The 26,791-nt window shown below is 39.1% G+C and overlaps 1 protein-coding gene across 1 annotated transcript in view; it reads left to right on the top strand.

Annotated features, from left to right (window-relative positions):
• ryr2a (ryanodine receptor 2a (cardiac)) overlaps nucleotides 1-26,791 on the top strand; it is a 250,065-nt gene that overhangs the window by 173,906 nt on the left and 49,368 nt on the right. The window contains exons 66-79 of the mRNA XM_032502936.1: nucleotides 556-605; nucleotides 3,351-3,411; nucleotides 6,547-6,785; nucleotides 7,706-7,787; nucleotides 8,696-8,826; nucleotides 10,273-10,400; nucleotides 10,881-11,073; nucleotides 12,432-12,514; nucleotides 12,636-12,793; nucleotides 16,074-16,161; nucleotides 17,954-18,046; nucleotides 23,470-23,529; nucleotides 25,424-25,558; nucleotides 26,658-26,770. Of these exons, the coding sequence (XP_032358827.1) occupies nucleotides 556-605; nucleotides 3,351-3,411; nucleotides 6,547-6,785; nucleotides 7,706-7,787; nucleotides 8,696-8,826; nucleotides 10,273-10,400; nucleotides 10,881-11,073; nucleotides 12,432-12,514; nucleotides 12,636-12,793; nucleotides 16,074-16,161; nucleotides 17,954-18,046; nucleotides 23,470-23,529; nucleotides 25,424-25,558; nucleotides 26,658-26,770 (1,614 nt within the window). The remainder of the gene's footprint in view (nucleotides 1-555; nucleotides 606-3,350; nucleotides 3,412-6,546; nucleotides 6,786-7,705; nucleotides 7,788-8,695; nucleotides 8,827-10,272; nucleotides 10,401-10,880; nucleotides 11,074-12,431; nucleotides 12,515-12,635; nucleotides 12,794-16,073; nucleotides 16,162-17,953; nucleotides 18,047-23,469; nucleotides 23,530-25,423; nucleotides 25,559-26,657; nucleotides 26,771-26,791) is intronic.

Here is a 26,791-nt window from a genome sequence, read left to right as displayed (position 1 = left end):
TGCATGCTATAAACTCTGCAGGGGGCCCAAACTTTTGCAGACGCCTTTTTTTTGTTTTCTGTTATTTTGAAAGTGTAAATGATGGAAATTTTTGTCACTTTTGTGACATATTATACAAATGTCTAATCTGTCATTGGATGCCTTTTGGAGATTTTTCCATCTTTTCTTGGCTTCTTTATGCACATTAATACAAATTTTTACCTGGGATTGCCCAAACTTTCAAACCCCACTGTAAATACATCATCTAGTAACGTTAGACAATCTGCTCCCTTTTTACACCGGCATACGCATGCCCAGTGTGTGCAAATGGTCATAGGACATGCGTTGTCGGATGTGTTGCTATACAGTAGACACAGATCATTTCTGACACAGAGCCTAAATGTTTGTCTGAACAGAGATTGTTTTTGTTCCCAAATGCCTTTTTAGGAATTTAAACCTAGTAGGGTGGATGTAGCCTTTGTCTTTGTCTGGGTTGATTGTCTCACATCTTTCTTTTATATCTTTCTCTGCTTCCCTCTCTACCTCCTCCTCTCTCCTTTCATTTGATCTTTTCAGTCTTTTCTGCAAACTGGGAGTTCTTGTCAGACATAGGATATCCTTATTTGGTAAGGACGTTTATGCCTAATGCTTCCACCTCTGCTTTTCTCTGCTGTTGTTCTGAGTGAAAATGAGTGCAGTATGAATGGTTTCATACAATCTCAACCCAGGAGTCATAGCCATACCACAGATATGTCCCAGAGACCAAATGTAAGATTGACAGGCCAGTCTCCCCTATCTTTCCAGTATTTATGGTGAAACAAATGAAACATTTTCTCTAGCTGTAACTGGTCTTTGGGAAAGATTCCATAATCTCAATACATTCAGAATACATTAGTGGATGACCCACTCTAACTGCCATGTCAGCCAATGCAACTTAACCCTCATGTTGTCCTTGGGTCAAATTTGACCCGTTTTCAGTAAAAAAATAAGATTAATTATGGCACAAAAAAATGGGCCGTCGAAATAAGCGCTGAAAATGTCAACAATAAAAATATCAAAAAATCTTTGGCATAAAAATCAAAAATCTTTTTCTTTCATGGTTGACGGGAAGACAACACAAGGGTTAAAAGGGTAATAAAAGGTGATATGTCAGTGTTGTATTACAGCCTGTTATTGTTGGTTGTTGGTCACTACATAGTGCTTTAACAAAACTAAGATCCAGTTCAAAGGTTCCTCTAAATGCTGCCCGATGCTGGTAAAAAGTGACCAGTCATATTTTTACTGGAACATTCTGGTTCTTGTCATTTTTTAAGTCCATGAACTAACTCATCATCATTTCACATTCCCATATATTTGCACTCAAAGGTGGCCATGTGTCACTGATAAGGGCTCGGTATGACTTAAACAGTTTTTACATACTCGTGCTGAGACCAGACCCCAAGTACCTTGTAACTTCTTTCTGTTTACCTTTTTGTTTACTTGCTAGCAGTCTTCTCTTTCCTGTCTTTGTTGGCACATTGCTGTGTTTCTTGCCTGTCACTGCCATCTGTAAATCAGTGGAATAGCGTGAGACCATTGGGAAGAATGTGTATTCCATCACCTGTGTGCACGTGTGTGCACGTGTGTGTCCGTGTGCACAAGGACAAAGAAAACAGGGACCTGCATGTACGGACATGGCTCCATAGTACTACTAGTGGTCAAAACGTCACAGTTGAATTCAGACCCCTGGGATGTAATAAGTCAGTACAACGTTTAACAATTTCTTAGACCAATATATACTTCTGCAATCAATATTAAGAACTAAGTGAAGTCTGAACCTACTGTAAAATATAGAATAAATTGTCATTTGGAGGTTTGCATTGTTGAAAACTGAGCAGAAATGACAGGAAATTGTGGAGACACAGACATAGAGGTTGAACATGAGAAAGCTCAAGAACATCCTTAAATTGTGTGTGTGTGTGTGTGTGTGTGTGTGTGTGTGTGTGTGTGTGTGTGTGTGTGTGTGTGTGTGTGTGTGTGTGTGAGAATGTGCCATTGACTGCAAAAAAAAATTGACATGGCATCAGCCATTGGTTTGCGGGCTGCCTACTGACTGGTGGCACGACCTGTAAAGGAGAGGTTAGATATGCTTTATTGATCCTAAATTGGAAAATTTCATTGCTGCAGCAGCAACAGATAAGACAAACAGCCCACACGCAGGATATACAAGAAATAATAAATAGGATAGAATATATGAATAATTCAAAAATACAAAATACAAAGGAAAGAATGTAGAAACATATATGGGGGAGAATAAAAATACTACTTACTTACTACTTAAATAGTATTTATAAGATGTATGTAAAACCTAAAAAAGAAAGGCGTTTTTAAAAGTCTGTGTGTTCAGCTCTCAGTACGTTTGTAGCTTCATTAACATAAAAAAAATACTTTGACGGAGCAGGTAGTTCTGTTCACAGCTGAGCAGGCAGACCTTAATGTGACTCAGGACACATACCCAAACACACTGCATAAGAATGTGGTCACGTGGCCTAGACCAACTCCGAATGTAGTTTTAGTGATCGGATATTAATGCGTCCTCAGTGCATCCTGAGAGTGTTCCAATAGTTATCTGATCACTCAGATTTGATTACAATACCAGGCGGGAAGGGGTTAAAAGACTTCAATAGAAACTGACTCATTTTTTGAGCCAGTGGGTCTCCCCCTGCTTGAAATTAGTAGATAGAACTCAGGGTTAAGACACTTTCGCATTGGCTTCACCTTTCAGACATGGAAGTTGCCACCTGGTGTGTGCATGCATAATATTGTAGATGTGTGTATACTTATCCTCTGCTCAGAAGCTGTGTGTTGTATGGTGTGTATTGCAAATTGTTGTATCATATCCAAATGCTGAGATCATTTCACCATGTCATTCTCCTCAAAGTAAAAAGTTGTTCCATTCTTGCCTACTAAAAGGTGATAAAACTGGAAACAGACAGACACATTCGGGCAAATAAAAGATGTTTGTTATTGGTATTTATTAGGCTGTCAGAATTTTTGCTTTCAGTATCGTTGACAGCGTAGGGTCTCGGATTTAATAGGCTTATAATATCTGCACTTTTGAATCTTTAATTTCTAAAGGAACATCTTTTTTCTTTATATCAGATACTCTGTTGTGTTATTATTGATTCTGTAATTTTGTTTTCCACAGACACAGAAACGCAGACTGACCGACAGACAGACAGACAGAGAGTTCTCATTGGTTTTATCAGGGCTGTTGCTGTACTATAGTGCTTAATTTGTCTCATCCTTGACAGATAGGAACCTCAAACCCTACTTAGTATGCACTCAGTGTTTACCAATTATTATGTGATGTGATACTGTCTGCTTTTCAGGTAACAATGCCACATCCATAGTCAACTGTCTGCAAATACTGGGACAAAGCCTGGATGCCAGGTAAGGAAAGACATGAAGTGAGATGTTGTGTGTGTGTGTGTGTGTGTGTGTGTGTGTGTGTAGTGGTTGCTCAAACGCCAAGTTTATGATGCTTCACTTCACGTCAAAATGGAAGAGAAACCATCTTTATGCAAGTTAGAACCAGTGTCTTCTTAATTTAGCGGCTTGCAAAATGTTGCATTTCAATATTTACAGTACATGCTGTGTGGTAAACACTCAGTTAGGTTATGTTGAAATTTCTTTCCACAACATGCTTACTGTATGTCATTAAAGGTATTCCTAGCCACATAATGCAGGTAAGGTATGCAATTGTATGCCATTACAGTTTAGCCTTTGCTATAAAGCGTAACTTTTTGATATCAATGAACGTCCGTTACATTCAAGCCATTGCCAAATGAGTTGCGACAAAGCTAATTAAGTCTATCAGCGCCACACAGCCTTCTCTGTATTTCTCAGTATGACTATGTAGAAGAAGATAATCACCTCTTCTGAAGAGTCCATCATGTTTTTTCAATCCTCTGTGTCCTCTTTGGCTACTAATAACTGTGTGGAGGAAAGATGGGGGTGGTGCTCCATCACAGAAGGTTAAGTCATGTAGACGCGTCAACAGTTTTGTTGTCGTTACTTAGAATTCCTCATGGGGGAGACAGAAATTATGCACTTTAAATTAAAACTTTGAATCCTGAAAGAATATACCACTGATAGCTGTCGACAGTGCTGGGCTCTCCCTTTCTAAGCCTGTTGGAAATACTGGTTATGTCATTAACAGATTAGTTATTTTTGTCTTTTGGCACAAAATCAGCCAGGTAGCAACAACAACCATAAAAAAACAAGATTTGCAACAGAAGCAGGATAGCTGAATATACAGGTTCCCGGCCTGAGCTGCAGGGAGAAATCAAATCGCCGGCAGATCGAGCTGGGTTTACCCAGTCTAATGACAACCCTTGTTTAATCAGAATAGGATTTATTGCAACGTAAATAGCACTTACAAGGAATTTGCTTTGTTGGTTTGTGCTTACATAAACATATGAACATAAATATGAAATAAACAATGAATACAGAAACAAATAGATACAAAATAGCTGTTTTTTACAAAGGAAAACCAGGCCTAGAATGTCTAACAAACCACTGTTTAACTGAGGCACTCTATTTACTTTTTCATTCTGTGTATTTTAAGTCCGCTCTAGTAATGCAGCAGATAATCATGCAATAGTCAACTAAGATGGCCTTCTACATGGATTCTGCAAGTAAACGAGCTCAGTGGTGGGACAAATTGACAAACACTTTTACTCTCTAAGCATCATATTATTCCTAGGGGAACCAAGGAGTGACTGTGATGGGTCCAGTGTGTTTTACCCTTTATTTTAATCTCTTTTTGTCTACAATCATTCATTCCCTTATACCTTCACTCCATCATTTCACGTCACTGCTCTGTCAGTTGAGGGTCCCACATGAAACCCCATTATAGTACTATTTTATCTTACAAAACAGCCACAAAATCATTATGATGCCACACTGACTTGTAATTGGGAGAATGGGGCCTCTGTCATTCCCACTCTGCACCCCAAACACCTGTTTTCGGACTATGTCACTCTGGCGGTTGGGTACGACCTCCCAGGAGTGCTTAAACTGTCTACAGCACTACCACTACTTTTTTTGAAAGCTGGGTCACAACTGGATCATATTTAATAGAGAAAATGTTTTCTCGTTTTCCCTCAAATGCACGACAGCAGTGTGGAAGTGATTTGCACTCTGAAACTGTAGGGGTGCCAAAGCACAAAAACATCCAATGTTACGAAATATTGCTTAAATAGGACACCTCCTTTGAATTATTTGACTCATTATTTTACTCATGGAAGTGTTTATCTCTGTTAGACTAGCTCATGTTTCTGATCACAAAGCTATTATTTTTAAGGCCCTTCTACCTTCTGAACTCACCTCAGTGTCTACTCATGTTTCTTTATTTTCCAAGTACCAACTCAGCCGACAGAGTTTCCCAAAGCCTTTACCACTGTATCTACACAAAGTGTCACGGCACAACCAACCCTGGGAACGTAAATGCTCGCTCCATGTCTAGGATTTTACCAGAACTTGGTTTAAGTTGAACATTTGAAACTAGGAACTGAAAGATTAGCGGGCCAACTGAAAAGGTAAAGGTGGGGCCTACCTGGTTTTCATTGCCTCGGGACGTCTTGAGTCCCAGCTCCACCGCCGGCGAGCCTGCTATTCCTTTTTCGTCAAACTGTGTCGCAGTATCCCACAGCGTTGTCACTTACTTGAGAGTTCATATGGTAAAGACAGACCAAAACAATCCTTTTCAGCGGTCTCTCAATGAGTTGCAACACGTCCGTCTCATCTTCCCATTGTCTGCTCCACACATACTTTTTAGCCCCTGGTGGCACAGGTAGGCCACACCCACCCTGGCCAGGCGGCCAATAATGGACTATGATACGATACGATACAACATTATTGTCAGCCAGACCTGAAATTCTTTTTGCATCCCTGGGTAACTCATATAAAAAGAGGACATAGCCACACATACAAACATACATAACATTAATAAAGCCAAAGGACATACATGAAACATTACCACAAATAACATAAACACCTAAGTAAGTAAGGAAACAAAGCATACATGTATAACAACAGAACATGACATGAACATACACAAAGACAAGGTCTTGGAGACTTGTATCCCCGAATAAATATTGCACCGGATTTAATGTTGCTGGTTTAGCAAAAGGATAGATTGATGTATGAAAGAGTTTTTAAGTCTGTTGCGATTAAAAGCATGAACTCTAAAGCGTCTATTTGAAGGCAGAAGCTGATATTCTCTGTGCAAAACATGTGAGGAGTGATAATAGCAAAAACCAATGGCAACAACCAAAAATCAAATATGTCAACCGATGACTTACTTATGTAAAGTTCTACCTGAGTATATATACTCAATATACAACTATAGCACTTGCAAAAATCAGGCCAGTAAAACTAAAGACCTACTCACAGCACACTGAACAACAACACTAGAGAAATAAAGAGAGAATGCAAAAAAGATTTATGGAAATGGAAAAAGGACAATCTGGTTGTGTCATATTAAGTTAACTAATTATAAATCTACCTCTCCCCATATATCAGGACAGTGATGAAGACTGGTCTGGAGTCAGTGAAGGCAGCACTGCGGCTGTACTTCGACAGTGCAGCAGAGGACCTGGAGAAGACGCAGGAGAACCTGAAGCTCGGCCAGTTCACCCACAGCAGAGAGCAGCCACGAGGTGTCACGCAGATCATCAACTACACCACCTTCGCCCTGCTGCCCGTCCTCTCCTCCTTGTTTGAACACATCGGACAGAACATTTTTGGAGAAGACCTCATATGTGCGTACTGACTTGTAGTACTCATATTGCGTTTGAGGAGTTGAATGGAGAAATTGTAAAAATTATCTGAATGATTATGTCGGATTTCCAATTTTAAATACATTCCTGCAGAACATGATAGTTTGGAATTTACAGGGGGAAAAAACTAATTTCTTTTTTTCTGTCAATAAAATAGGACAGGCTTCTATGTATAGTGGCTTGCATAAGTTTACACACCCATGCTAAAGTTGATTAAAAAGAAGAATTAAAAAATATCTTTTGGTATTGATTTTAATGCCTTAATTAAAAAAAAAAAGGAAAATCCAACCTTTTAAGGACACCAATTTTCTTTGTAAGTGAATAATATATTGTAAATAAATAAATGTTCTTCCTAAAATACAGGGGGCATAAGTATACACCCACCTATGTGTACAGGCTACGTATTTCCTGGATCCAGGATATTATACATCCTGATACAGTTCCCTTGGCCTTTGGAATTAAAATAGCCCCCCCCAATTCATCACATACCCTTCACCATACCTAGAGATTGGCGTGGGGAAATTTCCATAAAACCATCTCTCAATGCAAATCAAATTATCAGGATGCATAGTATCCTGATCCATGAAATACCTGGCCTTTAAAAATAAAAATATGCCTGTCTCTATGGGAATTTAACATAGGAGGGTGTACACTTATGCATCCTGTATTTTAAGGAAGAACATATATTTATTTACGTAACATTGTTCATTCAGAAAGAAATTTGGTGTCCTTAAAAGGTCAGATTTTCCAAAATGTGTTGAATCGAGGCATTAAGATAAATTTCCAAAAGATGTTTTTTTTTTTTTTTTATTCCTCTTTTCAACTTTAGCATAGGTGTGTAAAGTTATGCAAGCCACTATAATGTAAAATGAAAACTTTTTGGTTAACCTCTCTTTTTCCAGTGGATGATGTCCAGGTTTCCTGCTACAGAATCCTCAACAGCCTCTACTGTCTGGGAACTAACAAAAGTATCTACGTAGAGAGGTACAGTATACACAACCAGGGGTTGTTCCAGCACCGTTGATTAACAAGTAATTTAATATAATTGGCCGTATCCTACACCACTGTTGCCTGTTTGTTTAAAATAACGCCAAATATCCAAAGACAGTGTTTTCTTCTCTTCACTTGGAGCAGTGAACCACCGTAAGGCCATGAACAAGGCAACTGTCTGTGTTAAATCCACATGTCTGTATTAATAGTGAGAAACCATACAAATATTTAGCTGGGAAGTTGTGATGTGGAAAAGCAACTGCATATTTCTATGAACAAGGAAGATATGACGGATTTGAAGGATTAAATGGAAATTAGTTTGTCCAGTTTGATAATCTTTTGCAGACCATTCTAGAAATCCAAAGAATCAGTTGAACAGGTGAAGATTACGTTGTAGGTAGCCCACCGGTTACAAAGAGGCTCAGTAGAGAACGACACAGTAACGTGCTGCAGAGCCGGTGTTTTTAGCTGAGCTGGACCAGAGTATTCGGTTAAAACAGACCGGTGATGCTGTTCTGGTCTCATTGTTCTCTGTGATGTAAGCTGGAAGTGAATGTAGCCCCGGTGTATTTTATGTGTAGTGACTCCGTTTAAAAATAGCCTTTGCAATGTGGTTACTTAGGAGCTATTTGGCCTTGTGTGCTCTGAGTAATTTAGCATGTAGTTGTCACATCAGCCATATTTATGTTTTGATGAAAACTCAACTCCTGGCTGTTTTGGAAGAAGGAAATAATAAGAGCATCTAGCTGTGTTGTGGATAGAGACTTTTTTTAAAGTATTAGTAGAGATAAAATTAAAATTTGAGAATTAAATTGTGGTGTGGCGTTAGCCAATGAAAACAATGAAATATATTATTGATAATGAAAATAATAATAATGAAATCCTTATTCTCTCTTCTCCAGACAGCGTCCAGCATTAGGACAGTGTTTAGCTGCCTTCTCAGCAGCCTTTCCTGTTGCCTTTCTTGAGCCTCACATCAACAAGTTCAACAGCTTCTCCATCTACAACAGCAAAGGAGCTAAAGACAGAGCGGGTACTAATGTTTTTTTTGTTGAAATGTGTAGCTGCTCTGTGTAGTTAAATTTTACAAAAAACAGCACGATATGAGCCCTGAGGTAGTCTTATCGCCTGAGAGTGACATTCTCACACTCTGTGTGCAACTGAACACATTGTATGCGTATATGTGTGTTTATTACCCTGAGATTTTCCAGTACTGAGGTCACAGGACATACAGGTAATTTGCCATCACTACAACCATGAAAGACAGACAGATAACTGTAGAGAGATCCTGAATGTGCATACTCTACCAATGACTCAGCAGGTGTTAAAAGTGGCATGAACAAAACGTAATTAACTAGATACAACTTTCCCAGTAGAATACAAACTTAATTCACATATATATATATATATATATATATATATATATATATATATATATATATATATATATATATATAAATAAACACAGTGGGGTTTGAAAGTTTAGGCACCCCACGTAAAAATTGTATCAATAGTATTTGGAAAGAGCGTTTTATGGAATCCAATCCATTTTTGGGGTAATTTGGTTAAAAAGAAACCCGTATTTTAGATGTAGACATTTTTTAAAGGCGTCTAATTTGACCCAAGGACAACAGGAGGGTTAAAAACGTAGTCTTCCCTCAGCACTTGGTTTTGTTACTAAATTGTGTGTAAAATGAGCAGTGACGTTAAATCATCTGTTTCAAGCAACGCACCTAGGGTACCGTTTATTTGCTGGATTGTTCCAAAGTAACCGTCTGTAGCTAACGTTAGCAGATAAGCCTGTTGACAACATTGTTCATATTTATGCACAATGACAAATAAAGAAAACTTGCTAAAAAAGGTGCTACACACTGTTTTCAGATAGAATTACTGTTGATTTTCAAACAGGCCTGTGTGTGTGTGTGTGTGTGTGTGTGTGTGTGTGTGTGTGTGTGTGTGTGTGTGTGTGTGTGTGTGTGTGTGTGTTGTGTGTGGTGTGTGTGTGTGGTGTTTTGAGAAATATTATATACTGCAAGGCTATATTTTATTTTTATTTATTTATTTATTATTTTATTGCCATAACCTGTTTTCTCTGTTTTCATACATAGATATACAGACGTTTAGTTTGCTAAATATACCACATTTTTTTAGTTAGTGGATATGAAAAGAAGGAAATGGTTCTTCCATAACATTATGATGTGTGTGAATTTCCCACACCAGGAGTAATTTATATAGTGCTATTTTATAGTAATCAATTATCTATTCAAAATGTTCTATGTAAAATTTTCTTTTAAAGAAAAGATAGAAAAGAAATATTTGTGTGTGTGCTGTAAATTGGTTAGAATAAATTAAATCGGAATTAGCTAAAATTGGTATCTGCAAGTCAGACTCAATGAAAAATCGGAATCGGCCTATAAATTGTAATCAGTACATCTCTACTGTATTTATCTTTTAAGTGCATTCTCTTTCCACCTCTCAGCTCTAGGTCTTCCAGGGCAGGTGGGGGAAGCTTGCCCTTCGATCCCAAACTTAGAGAAGTGTCTGGAGGAGATCATGGAATTGGCAGAGGCTGGCATGAGATACACTCAGATGCCCCATGTCATGGAGGTGAGATATATACATAACAAATGCCTACCAACCTTGTGTGTGTTGTACCCATGTCCATGTGGGTTTCTCTTCCTCAAGGTGCTCTGGTTTATTCGCATCTCAAAATCATCCATGTTAGGTATTAGAAATACTCTCTCCATTGTCTAACCCAAGTTTCCACACTGGTGTGGTTATCAGCGATGCAGTGTTACCTGCCCACTATATTGAAATAGGTTAAACACAGAGGATGGATTTACCCATATTGATTAGAACTCAATTTAACCCTACCTTATCAGTCTGTTCATTTTCACTCACTGAATCTACCTTCATTATGTCATGGAGTACTTTGATGTAAAGCCTCTGTTGATTGAGACCAACTAGCTCAAATAATGTTTGTATCTGTGTAGGTTTATTATCAGACTGTTAACAAGAACTGTACAAAGTAAGTGGGTGGTCTCATGATAGTTTAACCTGAAACATGTATTTTTCCTTCTTCTGTAGGTGGTGTTGCCGATGTTGTGCAGCTACATGTCTCACTGGTGGGAACACGGCCCAGAGAGCAACCCAGACAAAGCGGACAGCTGCTGCACCTCTGTGACTTCTGAACACATGAATAATCTGCTGGGAAACATTCTCAAGATCATCTACAACAACTTGGGAATAGATGAAGGGGCCTGGATGAAAAGACTAGCTGGTAAACATGGCTGTGTGTGTGTAGGTGTAGGTGTGTGTTTAATGTTCTATCTCTATGACTTTACCACAGTATGTTTTGATATCTTCTGTATCTAGAGACTTCAGATATAGTATTAGGGGTCCACTGAGGTCTATATAAAAGAGACTTCAGATACAGTATTAGGGGACCACTAAGGTCTATATAAAAGAGACTTCAGATACAGTACTGGGGACCACTAAGGTCTATATAAAAGAGACTTCAGATACAGTATTAGGGGACCACTAAGGTCTATATAAAAGAGACTTCAGATACAGCATTAGGGGTCCACAAAGATCTATATAAAAGAGACTTCAGATACAGTACTGGGGACCACTAAGGTCTATATAAAAGAGACCTCAGATGCCGTATTAGGGGTCCACTAAGGTCTATTTAGAAGAGACTATAGAAACAGTATTAAAGGTCCACTAAGGTCTAAAATAAAATAGACCTCAGATACAGTATTAGGGGTCCATTAAGGTTGATATAAAAGAGACTTCAGAAACATTATTAGGGGACCACTAAGGTCTATATAAAAGATACTTCAGATACAGGAATAGGGGACCACTAAGGTCTATACAAAAGACTTCAGATACAGTATTAGGGGACCACAAAAGTCAATATAAAAGAGACTTCAGATAAAGTATTAGGGGACCACTAATGCCTATATAAAAGAAGCTTCAGATACCGTATTAGGGGACCACTAAGGTCTATGTAAAACAAAACTTCAGATACAGTATTAGGGGACCACTAAGGCCTACGGTGTGTGTATATATAAGTATCCAAAGAGCATTATGTCATGGAACCTTTAAAATGTAAATTTTTTTATTCCGTGGTATTTTATTCTTTCTTTCACTAGTGCAAATATAATTTGCCACACACCCACACAACAGCACCGCAACTCCTGTAACAAACTGTGTCGCTTTTGGATCAGAGCCAACCGAGTGGTGGTGCTCCGGGTCCTCCACACCGTGATTAGACACCAGTCTTATAATGTGAATGGGGAAATCAGGGAATTGTTTTAGATGTTTCCGGACAGGGTTTTGTTTGTTTTTTTAATAGTTTTTTTATGTTGTGATATAGATAAAACATTTAATTCATAATGGTCTTAAAAAAAGCAATGCAAAAAAAATTGCATTTGATGAAAGTCTTCATTATATCTTTTGTTTAATATGTTTTTAAATATAATTCCAGTTAGAATTAAAATGTTCTAGAAAGTTTTGAATTGCCACCATTTGTCAGTCACCTTGACACACACAGGCACAAACTGAACAATATAGCTAAAGGAAAATTCATTGTTTTATGCTTAATCTTTGGACCCTATCTCTGTCCCTGCTATAAAGTCTTCTCTCAGCCAATCATCAGCAAGGCCAAACCCCAGCTGCTCAAGACCCACTTCCTGCCTTTGATGGAGAAACTAAAAAAAGTGAGTCTCGTCATTTTATCATGAAATATAAATTGTTATGTAGCTCAATAGAATATTGGTGGACTTAAATAACACTTACATCGTATCCATAGAAAAAGCTGTCTATTAATGTGTCCTGTAGAAAGCAGCGGTCGTGCTGATGGATGAGGAACACAGCAAGGCAGAGGGGAGGGGTGAGATGTCAGAGACAGAGCTTCTCATCATGGACCAGTTCACCATACTGGTCAGAGACCTGTATGCCTTCTACCCTCTCCTCATACGATTTGTTGACTACAACAGGTACAGTGCGCTGATTGGATGGCTCCACACTTCTCCACACATTCTTGAGCATTGCTTTTGAAAGAACAAATATGAATTGAAAATGACCTCCATCACTTTCAGTCTGATCAACTACAATAATGTGATACTCGCCTATATGTCCTGCAGGTGTTCTGTATAACTACGCTAAGCTTCATATTTGCTGTTGAAAAAAAATAAGGATACAGATATGGACACCAATAGTCAGTGTCTACAACATAATAACTATGCTTAAAGGTGCCCTGTGGAGTTTTCGAACAGACGTTAGGTTTATCTTCAGTGTAGTCTCGCATTGCCAGACCTATCTCCACAGCCTTTTGGAGGAGGGTCTGGCCTCCTTCCTTATTCCTGGATAGGAGAAAAACATGCTCTGGTTTATTGTCATTTATTAGTCGAATAAACACATACGAAGTATTTTAAACCTAGCATTGTTTACATCCGTGTTTACTAGCTTGCGGTCTTCTTCTTCCCTGCCTCAGTTGGCACATTGCTGCATATCTTTGTAGGTTACCACCAGAGATGGCAAAAGTACTCACTTTCCGTACTTAAGTAGAAGTACAGATACTTGTGTTAAAAAATACTCAGGTAAAAGTGGAAGTACTGATTAAACTTATTTACTCAAGTAAAAGTAACAAAGTACAGGCTTGGAAATTTACTTAAAGTATAAAAGTAAAAGTAGCCTTGCGAAAGCTACCTGGAGCACACAAATGTTACCAGAGAGACGCTGAGGGACATCAGTGGACATGGAGGACACGTCTTTATATGAAAATGGCTACATTTTAAATGGATGTCTGCCAATAGGCCTAAAACATAACATATATGATTATTATGACAGAAACTGGGACTCTAGGTTAATAAGATTCTGACTTATTAGCAAGATATGAATTCAGTTGGGATTCTGTGAGAATTCACAGATCCAGTTTCTATTTTTAATCTTTCCCCCTAACATGTAAATTAATCTAAATGTAGGTGTGTGCTCAAATACGGCTTCTGGAAATAAAATAAAGGATTAAAATATGAATGATTAAACAGACATTAATGAAGAAGTTCCCCAGCACATTGGCCAGGAGTCCTTCTTGATGCCTACTAGCTCAAACATCTCTCACAGATAAGGTTGAGGATGATGGGAATGTCTTGCTGTTTTCTTCATTTTCAATCATGTCGCCCTCCATACTACTATGTGCTAACGTTAAATCATGATTTGGTGTGAATTAATGCAGAATCTGTTGAGTTGTCGTACAGAACAGTACAAAAACGTACAGTAGATGTATTCCCATCCATTTAGATTGAATATGGTATTGATGACGTAAACAATAATAAAGATAACTCCAGTGAAATGATGTGGAAGTTGAGGACTAGATTAGGACTGGATTAAAGCTGATTCTGGTTCCCAACTTGGCCCCAGGTGTGTCTGTTAAAACACAGACGGAGACAACTTCTCTCTAGCTAAGTTTCCATCCACTTGTCAATTGAATTACAGTATCTGAAGTTCGGTAAAAAAAAAAAAAAAAAAAAGTCATACTAATAAAGCTGGTGAAAGTGTTGATGCTTCATTAAGATCAACGTGCAAACTAGCTAACAGGTAAAGAACACACCAAAACCACTAGCTAACTTACTTTAAATGTGAAGAACTGTAGACCAATACAACAGGCTTAAATGAACTGGCAACATAAGTTATACGACTTACAGTTATCAAAGTCGCACACACACAATCTCAGCTGGTTATCCTCCGGACAGCCTGTCTCCTTTTCATTTCTCTCACTTTTCTCTCCGTGTAGCGCGCGCACCCGCTTGCGGTGTGTGCCGCGTGTCCGCGCTATTTTCCGACATAACCTCTTGTACAAAACGAAAGTAACGAGCCAATTTTTAAAATGTAAGGAGTAGAAAGTACCGATATTTGTGTTAAAATGTAAGGAGTAGAAGTAAAAAGTCGCCAAAAAAATAAATAGTAAAGTAAAGTAAAATTATCAGAAAAATCTACTTGAGTACAGTAACGAAGTACTTGTACTTCGTTACTTCCCATCTCTGGTTACCACCACCTGTTGATTAGGGTTGGGTACCAAGACCCGGTGCTAATAGGGCATCGGTGCCTAAACGACTCGTATCTACCTGACCTGCCTCTTTTTGGTGCCACTAAAATGCCTCCGCTGCCCTCTGATGCGCCGAAACAGACGATACAGGCAACAGAAGCATCACTGCATGTGACGCTAGTTAACACTACACTTGGCAGCAGGTAACGCTAGCTTGCCGTTAGCTAGTCACTGGCTTAAACTCGGTTAAAACGCTGTAAAGGGTGTAAAGTGTAGTTGTATTTCACTGTCCAACACTGGGACTTACAACCGTCTGCAGTTAAACACACAAACTAGCTGCACTATATGGCCACTGTCTGCCGTTATGGGAACGTGAATGGGACAACGGTGCGTTTTCTTGAGACTGGTACATCTTGTGGTGCATTCAAAGGTCTGGTAAAAAAAAAGTTGTTTGTTTTTGTGGTTTACCAGCAATTTATTAGTGAAATAAGTTATTTTTTTATGTTTTTGAACATATGGCCTTAGCAATAAACAAGCCGTTCTTTGATTGACGGTCTTTTGGTGCTCATCCTTTGTTGTAATCTTTTCTTTTTTTTTATTAAGATAATTTTTGGTTTTTTTTAGGCCTTTAATGACAGGACAGTTGAAGAAGTGAAAGGGAAGAGAGAGGGGGGACCACAATGCAGCAATGAGCCACAGGTCGGAGTCAAACCCGGCCTGTTGCGTTGAGGAGTAAACCTCTATATATTCAATTCAGTTTTATTTATAGTATCAATTCATAACAAGAGTTATCTCAAGACACTTTACAGATTACACTCTACACACTGAGCTATACAGGCACCCTTTTATTTTTTAAAGTATTAGTTTAGTCACTCTGTTAGCACCGGTATCGGAAAAAACCCTATTGATACCCAACCCTACTGTTGATCAGTAGGATATTGTAATACCATTGGTAGGACTGTGTGTTGCGTCACCGCGCGTGTGTGTGTGTATGTGTGTGTGTGTGTGTGTGTGTGTGTGTGTGTGTGTGTGTGTGTGGGGTGTGTGTGTGGTGTGTGTGTGGTGTGTGTTGTGTGTGTGTGTGTGTGTGTGTGTGTGTGTGTGTGTGTGTGTTGTGTAAGAGACAAACTGGGCACTCTCGTTGAAAAACGGCTGCATAGAGCTATTAGAGGTCTGAAACTCCACCTTTTAAGTAGTGGCACTATCACTAAACTGCCTTGCTATCCTGACAGGGCCAGGTGGCTGAGGGAGTCCAACCCAGCGGCTGAGGAGCTGTTCCGTATGGTGGCCGAGGTTTTCATCTTCTGGGCCAAGTCTCATGTAAGAAATCACTGAGGAGGATGCAAAGAAACACAATAACATGCTGCTGAATTAAAAATGTAACTGTGAGAGGTAAACAATGTAGCACTGGACCAGATCTAATGGTACGTGTAACCGAGTCATTTTTGTATTGGGATTTTAAAACTGCACTTGTGTTTTTAATATGTTAATATGGACTCCCTGAAGAGGACTGGTTGTGCTGCTTATCCCATTGAGAATCACCAGTCTAGACTCGTGGAGGTGCAGATCACACAAGGCACTCTTCTGGCAAAAGTTAAAAAGCCTTTATTTAGATGGCTATTTCAGAAATAGCCATCTAAATAAAGGCTTTTTAACTTTTTGCCAGAAAAGTGTCTAGGACCTTTCTTCTTTTTTGATATCTTAACAATAATAAAAGTCTACAGCCATGCTAGCCGCTCTGACAATTCCAACATGCTGATTTTGAACCATTACAATCTTCACCAATTTAGCTTAGCATGATTGTGATATAATGTAATTTTATTTAGACAGGGACAATGTACAATTAAACATTAACTTGGTATAAAAGAAGGAGAGATGCATTGTTCCAGGTTTTAGCACAATTTCTATTTTCCATTCGTAGTCCTTGGGTAGGTAGTGCGCATGCAAACATTTGCCAATAAGCATGAATGTTACAGTACAGCTGAGGCTGAATGGGAATTTTTGACCTGATGATAGCGCTAGACAAAAAGTATATTCATCCTGAAGGTAATGGTAGAAAACTATACCTGATGTCATGGCATTCCATTAAAAAGTTACTGACACATTTTGCCTAAAACCATAAATTCCCTACCTTCCGGTTGTGCTAAAGGGAAAGTCAGGTGAGCACCAAAATCAAGTAGTTTTTTTTTAAAGATAATTTTTTGGGCATTTTAGGCCTTTATTGACAGGACAACTGAAGACATGAATGGGAAGAGAGAAGGGGAATGACATGCAGCAAAGGGCCAGAGCACGGAGTTGAACCCGAGCCCACTGCCTCAAGGAATAAACCTCTATTCTGCTCTAACAACTGAGCTATCCGGGCACCTGAGTCACTAAATTTAATCTTCTGGAAATCATAAATGTCTGTACAATATAGCATGGCCATCATTTATTTATTGAGATTTTTCAGACCGGACCAAAGTGGTTTACCACTCAACTAACAGACCGTCAGACTTTGCCATCACTTAAAACCTAGGTTGTAGAAAAAGGTCCCATATGGTAAAAAGTGAGATTTCAATGTCTTATTTGATTATAATATGATTGTACATTTTAAGGAAGTTGAGGTGCTATATAAATACTGTGAATGTATCAAAATGCAATGGAGAAATGCTCACAGCCCATATTTAGAAACTTTCCCTTTAAACAAGATGTTTAAACGATAAGGTTGTGATGTCACAGACCTTTTTGTGTTATTCATTTGAACAGCTATCCAGAATATGAAGAAAAGTGGCAGCCTATGTCCTGTATATTTAGAGAATAAATATGTTATCAATGAGTATGTAATTCAAGATTACTATAGTATATCAGTCACCCACAGAGGGTTTTCTAAGGCAAGGAAAAAGGCTAAACTCTTATTCAGTAGCTGCTGGCAGAACTAAACCTCACTTAAAAAAACGAGTTACACTTGTGTGCAGCATGTGATCTCAAATGAAAAGGATGTGGAAGGTTGTGGTTTTTCACTTGTCACTGACTATCACAATGTATTTACGAATCTTATTTTCAACCCAAGGCTCTAAAGCTAACGCAGCATCCGACAGTAATAAATGGTTTCCATTTGGTCGTCTTTCTGCAGAACTTCAAGAGAGAAGAGCAGAACTTTGTGGTCCAGAATGAAATCAACAACATGTCCTTCCTCATCACTGACACTAAGTGTAAGATGTCAAAGGTATGGACACATGGATAGGAATGAATCAAGGTTTACAGTGGGGCTCAAAAGTTTGGGCACCCCAGGTAAAAAAATTGTGTTAACGTGCAAAAGCCAAGAAAAGATGGAAAAAATCTCCAAAAGGCATCAAATGACAGATTAGACATTTATATAATATGTCACAAAAAGTTTGATTTTATTTCATCATCATTACACTTATAAATAACAGAAAAAAAAAAAATGGCGTCTGCACCTGCAGAGTTAAAACCCTGACCCCCTTTGGAAGTTTCACAGCGGAAACGTTTTGTACCCACCCCAAGGTCTTTCATTTCTTGTTGGGGGTATCTTCGCCATTCTTCCTTAAAAAAGTTTTATTTTTGATTTTTGGGTCGTCGTAGAGCTTTTAAGGTTTACCCCACATTTCAATTATTTGGGGTAGGAGATTAGAAGGAAATGGCAAACCTTTATTTTACCCCTTTGATTAATCCCCTTGTTTTTGAGGGGGGGTTAGGTCATCATCATTTGTGAAGTATCTGTTTACTTCAGTTTTTTTTACAGAGGCATTTTAAATCCCCAAAATTTGCAAAAAATTGTTGAAAAAATTTTCCTTTATATGGATTTGGGTTTTCAATAAAATTTTACGATTTTGGACTGTGCCACGGCTGCATAACCCCAAGATGATTGACACCACCGTTTTTTACATTTTAAAAAGTTTTAAAAAAATTTAAGATTGACATCAATGGTCTTTCCAGATGATGATGAGAAAATCCTCACTGCGGTTCAGCTTTCAAAGGGGGGGTGCTGCAGACCTCCCGGGTGCCCAAATTTAGTAGACTCCTTTTTTGTTTTTTTGATTCAAGAAATAAAATCAAACATTTAGTGCCCAAAATTTAAAATGTTAATCTGTATTTTGCCTTCTGAAGTTTTTTCCATCTTTTTTTGGTTTTATGCACATTAAAAAAATTTTAGGGGGGCCCAAATTCAAGCCCCACTTACATACGATTTTTGGTTTTGTTATAAGGGTTTTTGGTCATTGCAAATTAAATTGGGAAGGAAAACATCACACTTAGGTTGTGTGCTTTTATGTCTTCGTTTTTTTGACTTTGCCTCAGGGAATTTTTCTGACGGGAGGAAAAAGATGAAGGGAAGGGAGATGTATCCATGCAGAGAGTTTATCGTTGCCATCTGAAGGCCGCTCCCTGGGGACTTAACATCTGGCCCCGGGGGGAACACGAGCTCATGCACGGCTAAGCCCCCCCCCCCTTAAACCGGGTGGAGAACAATTTAGTATTAGGTGGGGAAAGGTTTTTGTTTTTTTACATAATACGTACCGAAAAAGTTTGTGCCCGTTACAAAGCCCTAAAGGGTTTAAAAATTTCTAATCAAGATTTTTACAAGAAATGGCCCTTTTAATTCTAAAAGTTTTTTAAAAATTTCAGTGCAAAACGAAACTGTCAAAAAGTTTTTAAAATTACGCTTGGTTTAAGCCCCTTGGTCAATTTTGCAAAGACAAGTGTTGTGCCCCTTTTCATATGACTTACCGGGAAAAATAAAAGGTCATTGGTTCAGGTGTGTATTAAAAAAACCCCTACACTAGACCTTTAATAACGCAAAAAGACACGCAAATGCCAAAGATCACCCGGACTAAAGTTTTTTTTCAAGAGGGAAGCCCGATCCCCACTGATGGGCAGAACCTTTAATGGTCTCGCGTCAAGTAAGAGGAAATTAAAAAAAAAAATTTTAAGACACGGAGATGTTTTTTAAAAAACCAGGTAGGCAGACCCCCCAAGAAACTGCTAGAGGGACGTTTGTTGTTTGAAAAACCAAGGCCCGCCCATTTTCCCCGCAGTAGAGCCCACCAGACCCGGCCCTGAAGTCCCGTTTAACCAGAACGGTTTGTCAGATTCTGTCCGAATGGCCTCCAGGGGAAAATCGTGCCAGAAGCCAGCACTAAAGAAAGACAATTGAAAAACCGTGTGGCATTTGCCAAGGCCCACAGCCTGCTAAAAGGATGGACGCTGGAGAAGTGGAAGAAAGTGGATTTTTCAGATGAATCTTCTGTTGAATTACACCACAGTTGCCGCAAATATTGAAGGAGACCTACTGGAGCCCGCATGGATCCAAGATTCACCCAGAAAACAGTGAAGTTTGGTGGTGGAAAAATCATGGTTTGGGGTTACATCCAGTATGGGGGTGTGCGAGAGATCTGCAGGGTGGAAGGCAACATCAATTGTCTCAAATACCAAGAAATCTTAGCTACCTCTTATATTCCCAACCATAAAAGAGGCCAAATTCTCCAGCAGGATGGTGCTTCATCGCATACTTCCATCTCCACTTCAAAGTTCCTCAAGGCGAAGAAGATCAAGATGCTCCAGGATTGGCCGGCCCAGTCACCAGACATGAACATCATTGAGCATATGTGGGGTAGGATGAAAGAGGAAGCATGGAAGACCAAACCAAAGAATACTGATGAACTCTGGGAGGCATGCAAGACTGCTTTCCTAGCTATTCCTGAAGACTTCATCAATACATTGTATGAATCCTTGCCAAACCGCATGGATGCAGTCCTTCAAGCTCATGGAAGTCATACAAGATATTAAATTTGAATCTCACAGCACCAATATTTAATTTGCTGACATATTTTAGTATTTGTAGTAAATTTGTTCAATTTATGTATAGGCGACAAAACTTTTGTCTTGCCAAAATTTGATCTTTCTGTCTTGTTTAAATAATAAATCTTTTTTTAGTGGAACTAATTTATTTCAGTGCATTGAACATCATTTGGTAGGGTTTTAGCTTTTCATATGAGCTATTTCTTACACCAATTGATTAATTAATAGTCAGGTTAATAGCAGGTGTTTCTACAAAATAGATAAGCGACAAGACTTTTGTCAGGGACTGTACACTACAAATCAGGGTCAAGATGCCCTGGATTTATTTCTGTTACCCCGCTTCGCCAAACCTAACCACCGCGCTCCCGCACAAGGTGGTTATTAACTTGTTAAATCAACCCAGGTTTTCCCAATCCAGCGACGAGCACGTTTACATAAAAGGAGTAGAGTTTGCATCATATGACCAGGGGTGTTGCACATAATTCTGGGACTAATGGATGAGCAGTCTCTGTGGGCCCCCTTCCTCTTGGTCCATCTCGCTTAAGCATCTTTTAAAATGTCGGTTATGTCTGGTTTTTTTTTGCCTGGGTCCTCTGGAAATATTATTGTGCATTTCCCTCTTGTGTCCTCTCTGCATCTTTCTCACTATCATTAGAGCAACCTTCATTCCCATGGCTCTCTTCAATTCCATCATCTTCTATTTCCTCATCTTGCTCACTATGTCCTAAAAGACAAGCACAAATCTGCTTTGAGACATACAGGATTGATATTTTCCTCTTAGCCTGCTTATGCTACAAACAACTTTTTGAGAACTCACCTTGTGTCACATCCTCAACAGGATGAAATTATGAGGGACCTGCCACTGCTAAACTCTCTGTAGCTAAAATTGAGGGGGACTAATATTACCTTAAAGGTGCTCTTTGCAATGTTGGGTGACGTTACTTCTTGTTGACGTTTTAAATATTTTCAAACAAAACAATACTAGCTTGCCCCTCCCTCCTTGTCGTCCCGTCCCCTCTCCCTCCCTTCTGTGCTTCTGCACACTAACCCCCCAACCCCCACCCCCAAATTCTTTTTGTTGGTTATTGGCTGTTATGGTTAGTTGTGCAGGTTGGCACAGTTTGTTTTTGTTGCCATTTGTAGACCCTGGGCTGTCTACATAGACGTTTTTTTTTACAGTGTGTTCTGGGGACAGGCAGCTAGCAGATAATGAGCAGATATTTTTTACAGTGTGTTCTGGGGACAGGCAGCTAGCAGATAGTAAGCAGATGTTTACTGTATGTGACAACAAATGTTCTAGCCTAAAATCATCGCAACACCGCTTAGAGCACCTTTAATCTTTGCTAAGTAATGTTGATAGATATGTCATTTGACACTGTAGCTATGATGCTGATACTAATTTATGTTCCAGCCTATAATATGCATCAAGCTGAATTCCTTGCTGACAACCTTTGATCAAAAGAACTATTAGCTTGACCTCTGAACACCAAGCCATTTCTGAGCGTTTTTTGCTCCAGCCATGGCCAAAAGCAAGAATAGATCCTAAATGTCTTTTGAGCAGTATAACACAGTTACAATGGTATTAAAAGGAAACTTTTATTTTACAAAAATAGATAAACACTTCGCTAAGGTAATACAACATTTGCCTAATGGCACCCATGCATATACAATATATTAAGATGGACATTTAAAATGCGAGATTTGGATCAAGTTGTAGGTTTTGACTGAACTTTGGAGCTATTGTTTCTATGAGATGTATTCTCGGACATTTGTGTATTCGACAAACAATACGTTTTTCAAAAGCTTCTTTTTATGGTAAGTGTTGTTGGCGATGTTTTATACAAAAGTTGTGATTCTGCTCCTCGCCTTTCTGTTGGAAGAAAATTGTTAACAGTTGCTTTCCCTCACTTTGCTTTCTTTCCTTCTCTTTCTTTTCTTTTTTGTGACCCCAATTTTACTTTCTTGAAGAACATAGCTGTGTCAACTCAATTCACGTTGACACACATCAGCAGAACACCAGCAGTCACTTGGCTCACATCATGTCAGGTGGACTAAAGCATTTCGCTTCTTTTTAAGGGGTAATAGCCTCGGAGAGCCTCCACTATGGGGAGGGGGTGGATACAAAGTTATGACATTACTTGCTTAGAAATAAAACATTGCAAAATATTATCAGAATTATTATTATTAGTATAGGTAATCAGTCCCACTCTATTACACTTGTGCATTCCATAAACTTTCATTGCCGTAGCCTATTCTTTCAGTTGCAACCCTAGCAGTGGTAATCAATTCTGGGACCAAATAAAAAATACATTTAAAAACCGATGTGTCGCATTGGCAACATACGGATTGAGAAGCTGGCAAGGATAAGTTATTGCCTCTGCTGACAATCTAAATCTTAAAGATACCCATCAGAGAATGCCAACTGGGTTGTCAGTCTCTAAATGTTCTGGCTTTTCTGAGCGCACCTCTTTCTCTATCTCCACGCACCAAGCTCTGTCAGATCTTCTAAGAATGGTCACATTTTGGCTTTTTCTGTTTCCTTTATTGTGTTATATATCAATTTCAGTGCAAGTTATAGGTTGATAAAGTGAAAAAGCCCAAAGGGACTTACCATCTCCAACAGAAAACACTGTTCACAAACTGCTCCAAAAAGCTCTGTTGTAGTCCAGCCTTTACTTCAGAGACAAACGTTCTTCACTTTGTAACGCACGTTATAATGCTTGCCTTGCTGCTAACATGGCACTCCCTCATACTCTGCTTCTGACTGGCTAGTAGTCCTTACTAATGGTTATCTTTGACTCACTACGGAGCGTACATTTACTCTGTTCACAGAAAGACACAGAGCATGAAGTACGAGAGATCATCAGGAACAATCTCCATTTGCAAGGAAAGGTAAGAATACATTGACCTTTAATAACACAATCAATGTACTGCAAGTAAGATAAAATGAACATGACGTCATGCTTTCAACAGATGAATTAAAAAGGGTTGGTACTAGGGATGTCACGAGAATCAATGCCTTCTGGTTCTAAAATGACAAAATGCGAGAAGTAGAAGTAGGAGGTCACGAACAAGTTGCCAAAGTCATCCCCTTCTACTTCCAGTACATGAATGAGAGTCTGTGGAGATTATATTCTACCCGTAGCCCATTCTGTTACAATCTATGGTTCTACCCAACCTAAAAAATGCCCCCCCTCTCTTGGCTTCAAATAACTGACCAATGTCGGCTATGGCCGATGAACAGGCTATACATTCTAAACAGATGTGGCCCGCTTGCCTGGGCCTCCAGTAACGTTAGCAGGGTTAGCATAGTGGCGTCAGCCAGGACACGTTGGGATCACTTCACTGGCATTTTTGTTTTGTTTTTGCAAGTAACCAACTTGGGTAGCTATATAATTCAACGTGAGTACACGAATGTTGAAATGACATTAAATGCCCGTCCCTTGTAGTCGTGATAAATTAGCCTAAAGCTAATGCTTAGCTACCTGTTCAGGAGAAAATTAGCCAACTCAGCGTCCTATTGGGCTCTAAGCTATCTCCATAGTTCAAATATATCTCCAATATTTACCCGGGGTTTGTTACGTCTCCGGTCAGACATCTGTTAGAAACACTGTTATTGTTGTTTTTGCACAGTACCTTTTGAAAAGATGCCTGAAAGTCTGGAATATGTCTGGGGACAATAGCTAGTTGTTGCACTGTGAACATTAATTGCACTTTATTATGGTATATACTGGTATTGGCACCGACTACTGAATTGTTGGTAATGTGACATCCCTAGTTGGTAGTGGATAGTCTGAATGAGAACGGTGGTCTGGCACTATTGAGGATGACAGACTGTAATTTGTGTGGTCTCAATGAAGTTCATTTTGCGTTTTATTTTCCAAATTATCATGATTTAAGATTTATTTGACAAAGTTAAAGTGAAAGAGACGAGGCAGGATATACATCTGTTAGTTTTTTTTTTTTTTACCTACAGTGGGGGAAATAAGAATTTGACCCCTTGCTGATTTTGCAGGCTTGCCCACTTACAAAGAATGCAACGATCTATAATTTTAATCATATGTACATTCTAACAGTGAAAGACAGAATCCCAAAGAAAATTCCAGAAAAGCACATCATATGAATTTATAAAAATTGATAACCATCTGATGAGGAAAAACAAGTATGCTGCTTTGTATTGATTTTCTGTCTGAAAGTGACATTATCTGTTTTTTATTTATTTATTTATTTATTTATGTTTCCGTGCCTTTTGTTTATGTACGACATGTTTTGGTTCTAGTTGGACAATTAATGGATTATAATAATATGTTTTCTTTATTCTTTATTTTGTGCAAAGTAGAGTATGTTGTGTGTGGACATTGGAGCGGAAGCTGTGGATGAAATTACTTTGGTGTTGGTGTTGTGTAATTCTGTGTGGACACATCAATAAAATATCATTCATTCATTCATTCATCTCGTAACAGCTCCAACATTTGGTTCACTATTTAACTCAAATCCACCAAACATATATCACAGCCGTGTCGCCATTTAGCTCAGTTGGTAGAGCAGGTGCGCATGTACAGAGGTTTATTCCTCAATGCAGAAGGTCCAGGATTCAAATCCAACCTGTGACGGTTTTCCTGAGTGCCTTCCCTGTCATGCTCCCCTTTCATGCCTGAGCTGTCCTATCATTAAAGGAGGAAAGGCCCATAAAGTTCTTTAAAAAAAAAAAAAAAAAAAAAGTGCACAGTCTCGACATACATTTGAATAGATGTCCTCAGTGACTTTATGTGTGTGTCTTGTACAGCTGGAGGACCCAGCTATTCGTTGGCAGATGGCTCTATACAGAGACCTTCCTAATCACTATGAGGACACCTCGGACCCAGAGAAGACTGTGGAGAGAGTCCTGGAGATTGCTCATGTCCTCTTCCACCTAGACCAGGTGTGTGTGTGTGTGTGTGTGTGTGTGTGTTGTGTGTGTGTGTGTGTGTGTGTGTGTGTGTGTGTGTGTGTGGTGTGTGTGTGTGTGTGTGTGTGTGTGTGTGTGTGTGTGTGTGTGTGTGTGGTGTGTGTGTGTGTGTGTGTGTGTGTGTGTGTGTGTGGTGTGTGTGTGGTGCGTGTGTGTGCGTGTGTGTGCGTGTGTGTGTGTGTGTTATCATATTTCAGTTGATTTACTAAACACATGTGCTCCTCCTAAAGAAGGCCAGAGCTAATGTGATTGGTCATTTTAAATTTGCCCCAACTGCAAAATTAGACACAAGCATGTCTGTTGTTTGAAGACAATGATGTTTCCAAATGCACTTTTACATTGCCCGACCGTCCTCCACAGCACTGCGGAGAAGGTCTGGCTAGTCCACACCGCAGTCAAGGTTTGTGACAAAAATGTGCTCTGCGTTATAGGAGCCCAGCCGGGAAGCTTCATGGAGACAACTGATGTTAGCTGCCCTACAGCTGTCAAAGTCCGCTTTGACTGCATATAATAACCTCTAGCAGCTGTAACAATCTGCCAGAAACACTCGCCAATAAAACACTAAAAAAGTAGATAGGGCACAGTTTGCCATAGTTATCAATGCCATTAGCATGGTGGCTAACACCAATGTTACTCGGTTTGTGACATCTCGGCTGTGTTTTCTAACATGTCAGTGTGCGAACCAAGCCCTTTAGCCTTTACAACAGCACCGTTTCACTACACCTGTTAGATAATGTTTAATTTTAGAGTTCTCTGTTGATTTGTATTTTTGCCGCTGTGTGCACTTAGTTGAATATGAACGTATAAAATCAATGTGCCAGAAATGCACTACGCCATGAAGTAGATGCCCATTTGAGGCTATGTTTGAAGTCCCTCCAGTGGACAGAATGTATAACAACAACCACATAGTGATAGTGGCATTGGCAATGAATAAGCCTGAGTAGTGTAGTAAATATTAATAATTTGCTGAATGTAAGCAATATATTTTCAAATATAATTTGAATATTAACAGTTTTGTTATAGAGGAAGATTGTAAAGCTCTAGTACTAAGTGGTTCAGTCTGTGTGTTTAGGTTGAACATCCTCAGCGCAGTAAGAAGGCGGTGTGGCACAAACTGCTGTCTAAACAGAGGAAGAGAGCAGTGGTTGCATGCTTCAGGATGGCACCGCTCTATAACCTGCCCAGGTATATTTACCCCCCCCACAC

This window comes from Etheostoma spectabile, chromosome 21, assembly GCF_008692095.1.
Source record: "Etheostoma spectabile isolate EspeVRDwgs_2016 chromosome 21, UIUC_Espe_1.0, whole genome shotgun sequence".
Classification (NCBI taxonomy): Eukaryota; Metazoa; Chordata; class Actinopteri; order Perciformes; family Percidae; genus Etheostoma; species Etheostoma spectabile.
This window is presented reverse-complemented; position numbering and strand designations above follow the sequence as displayed.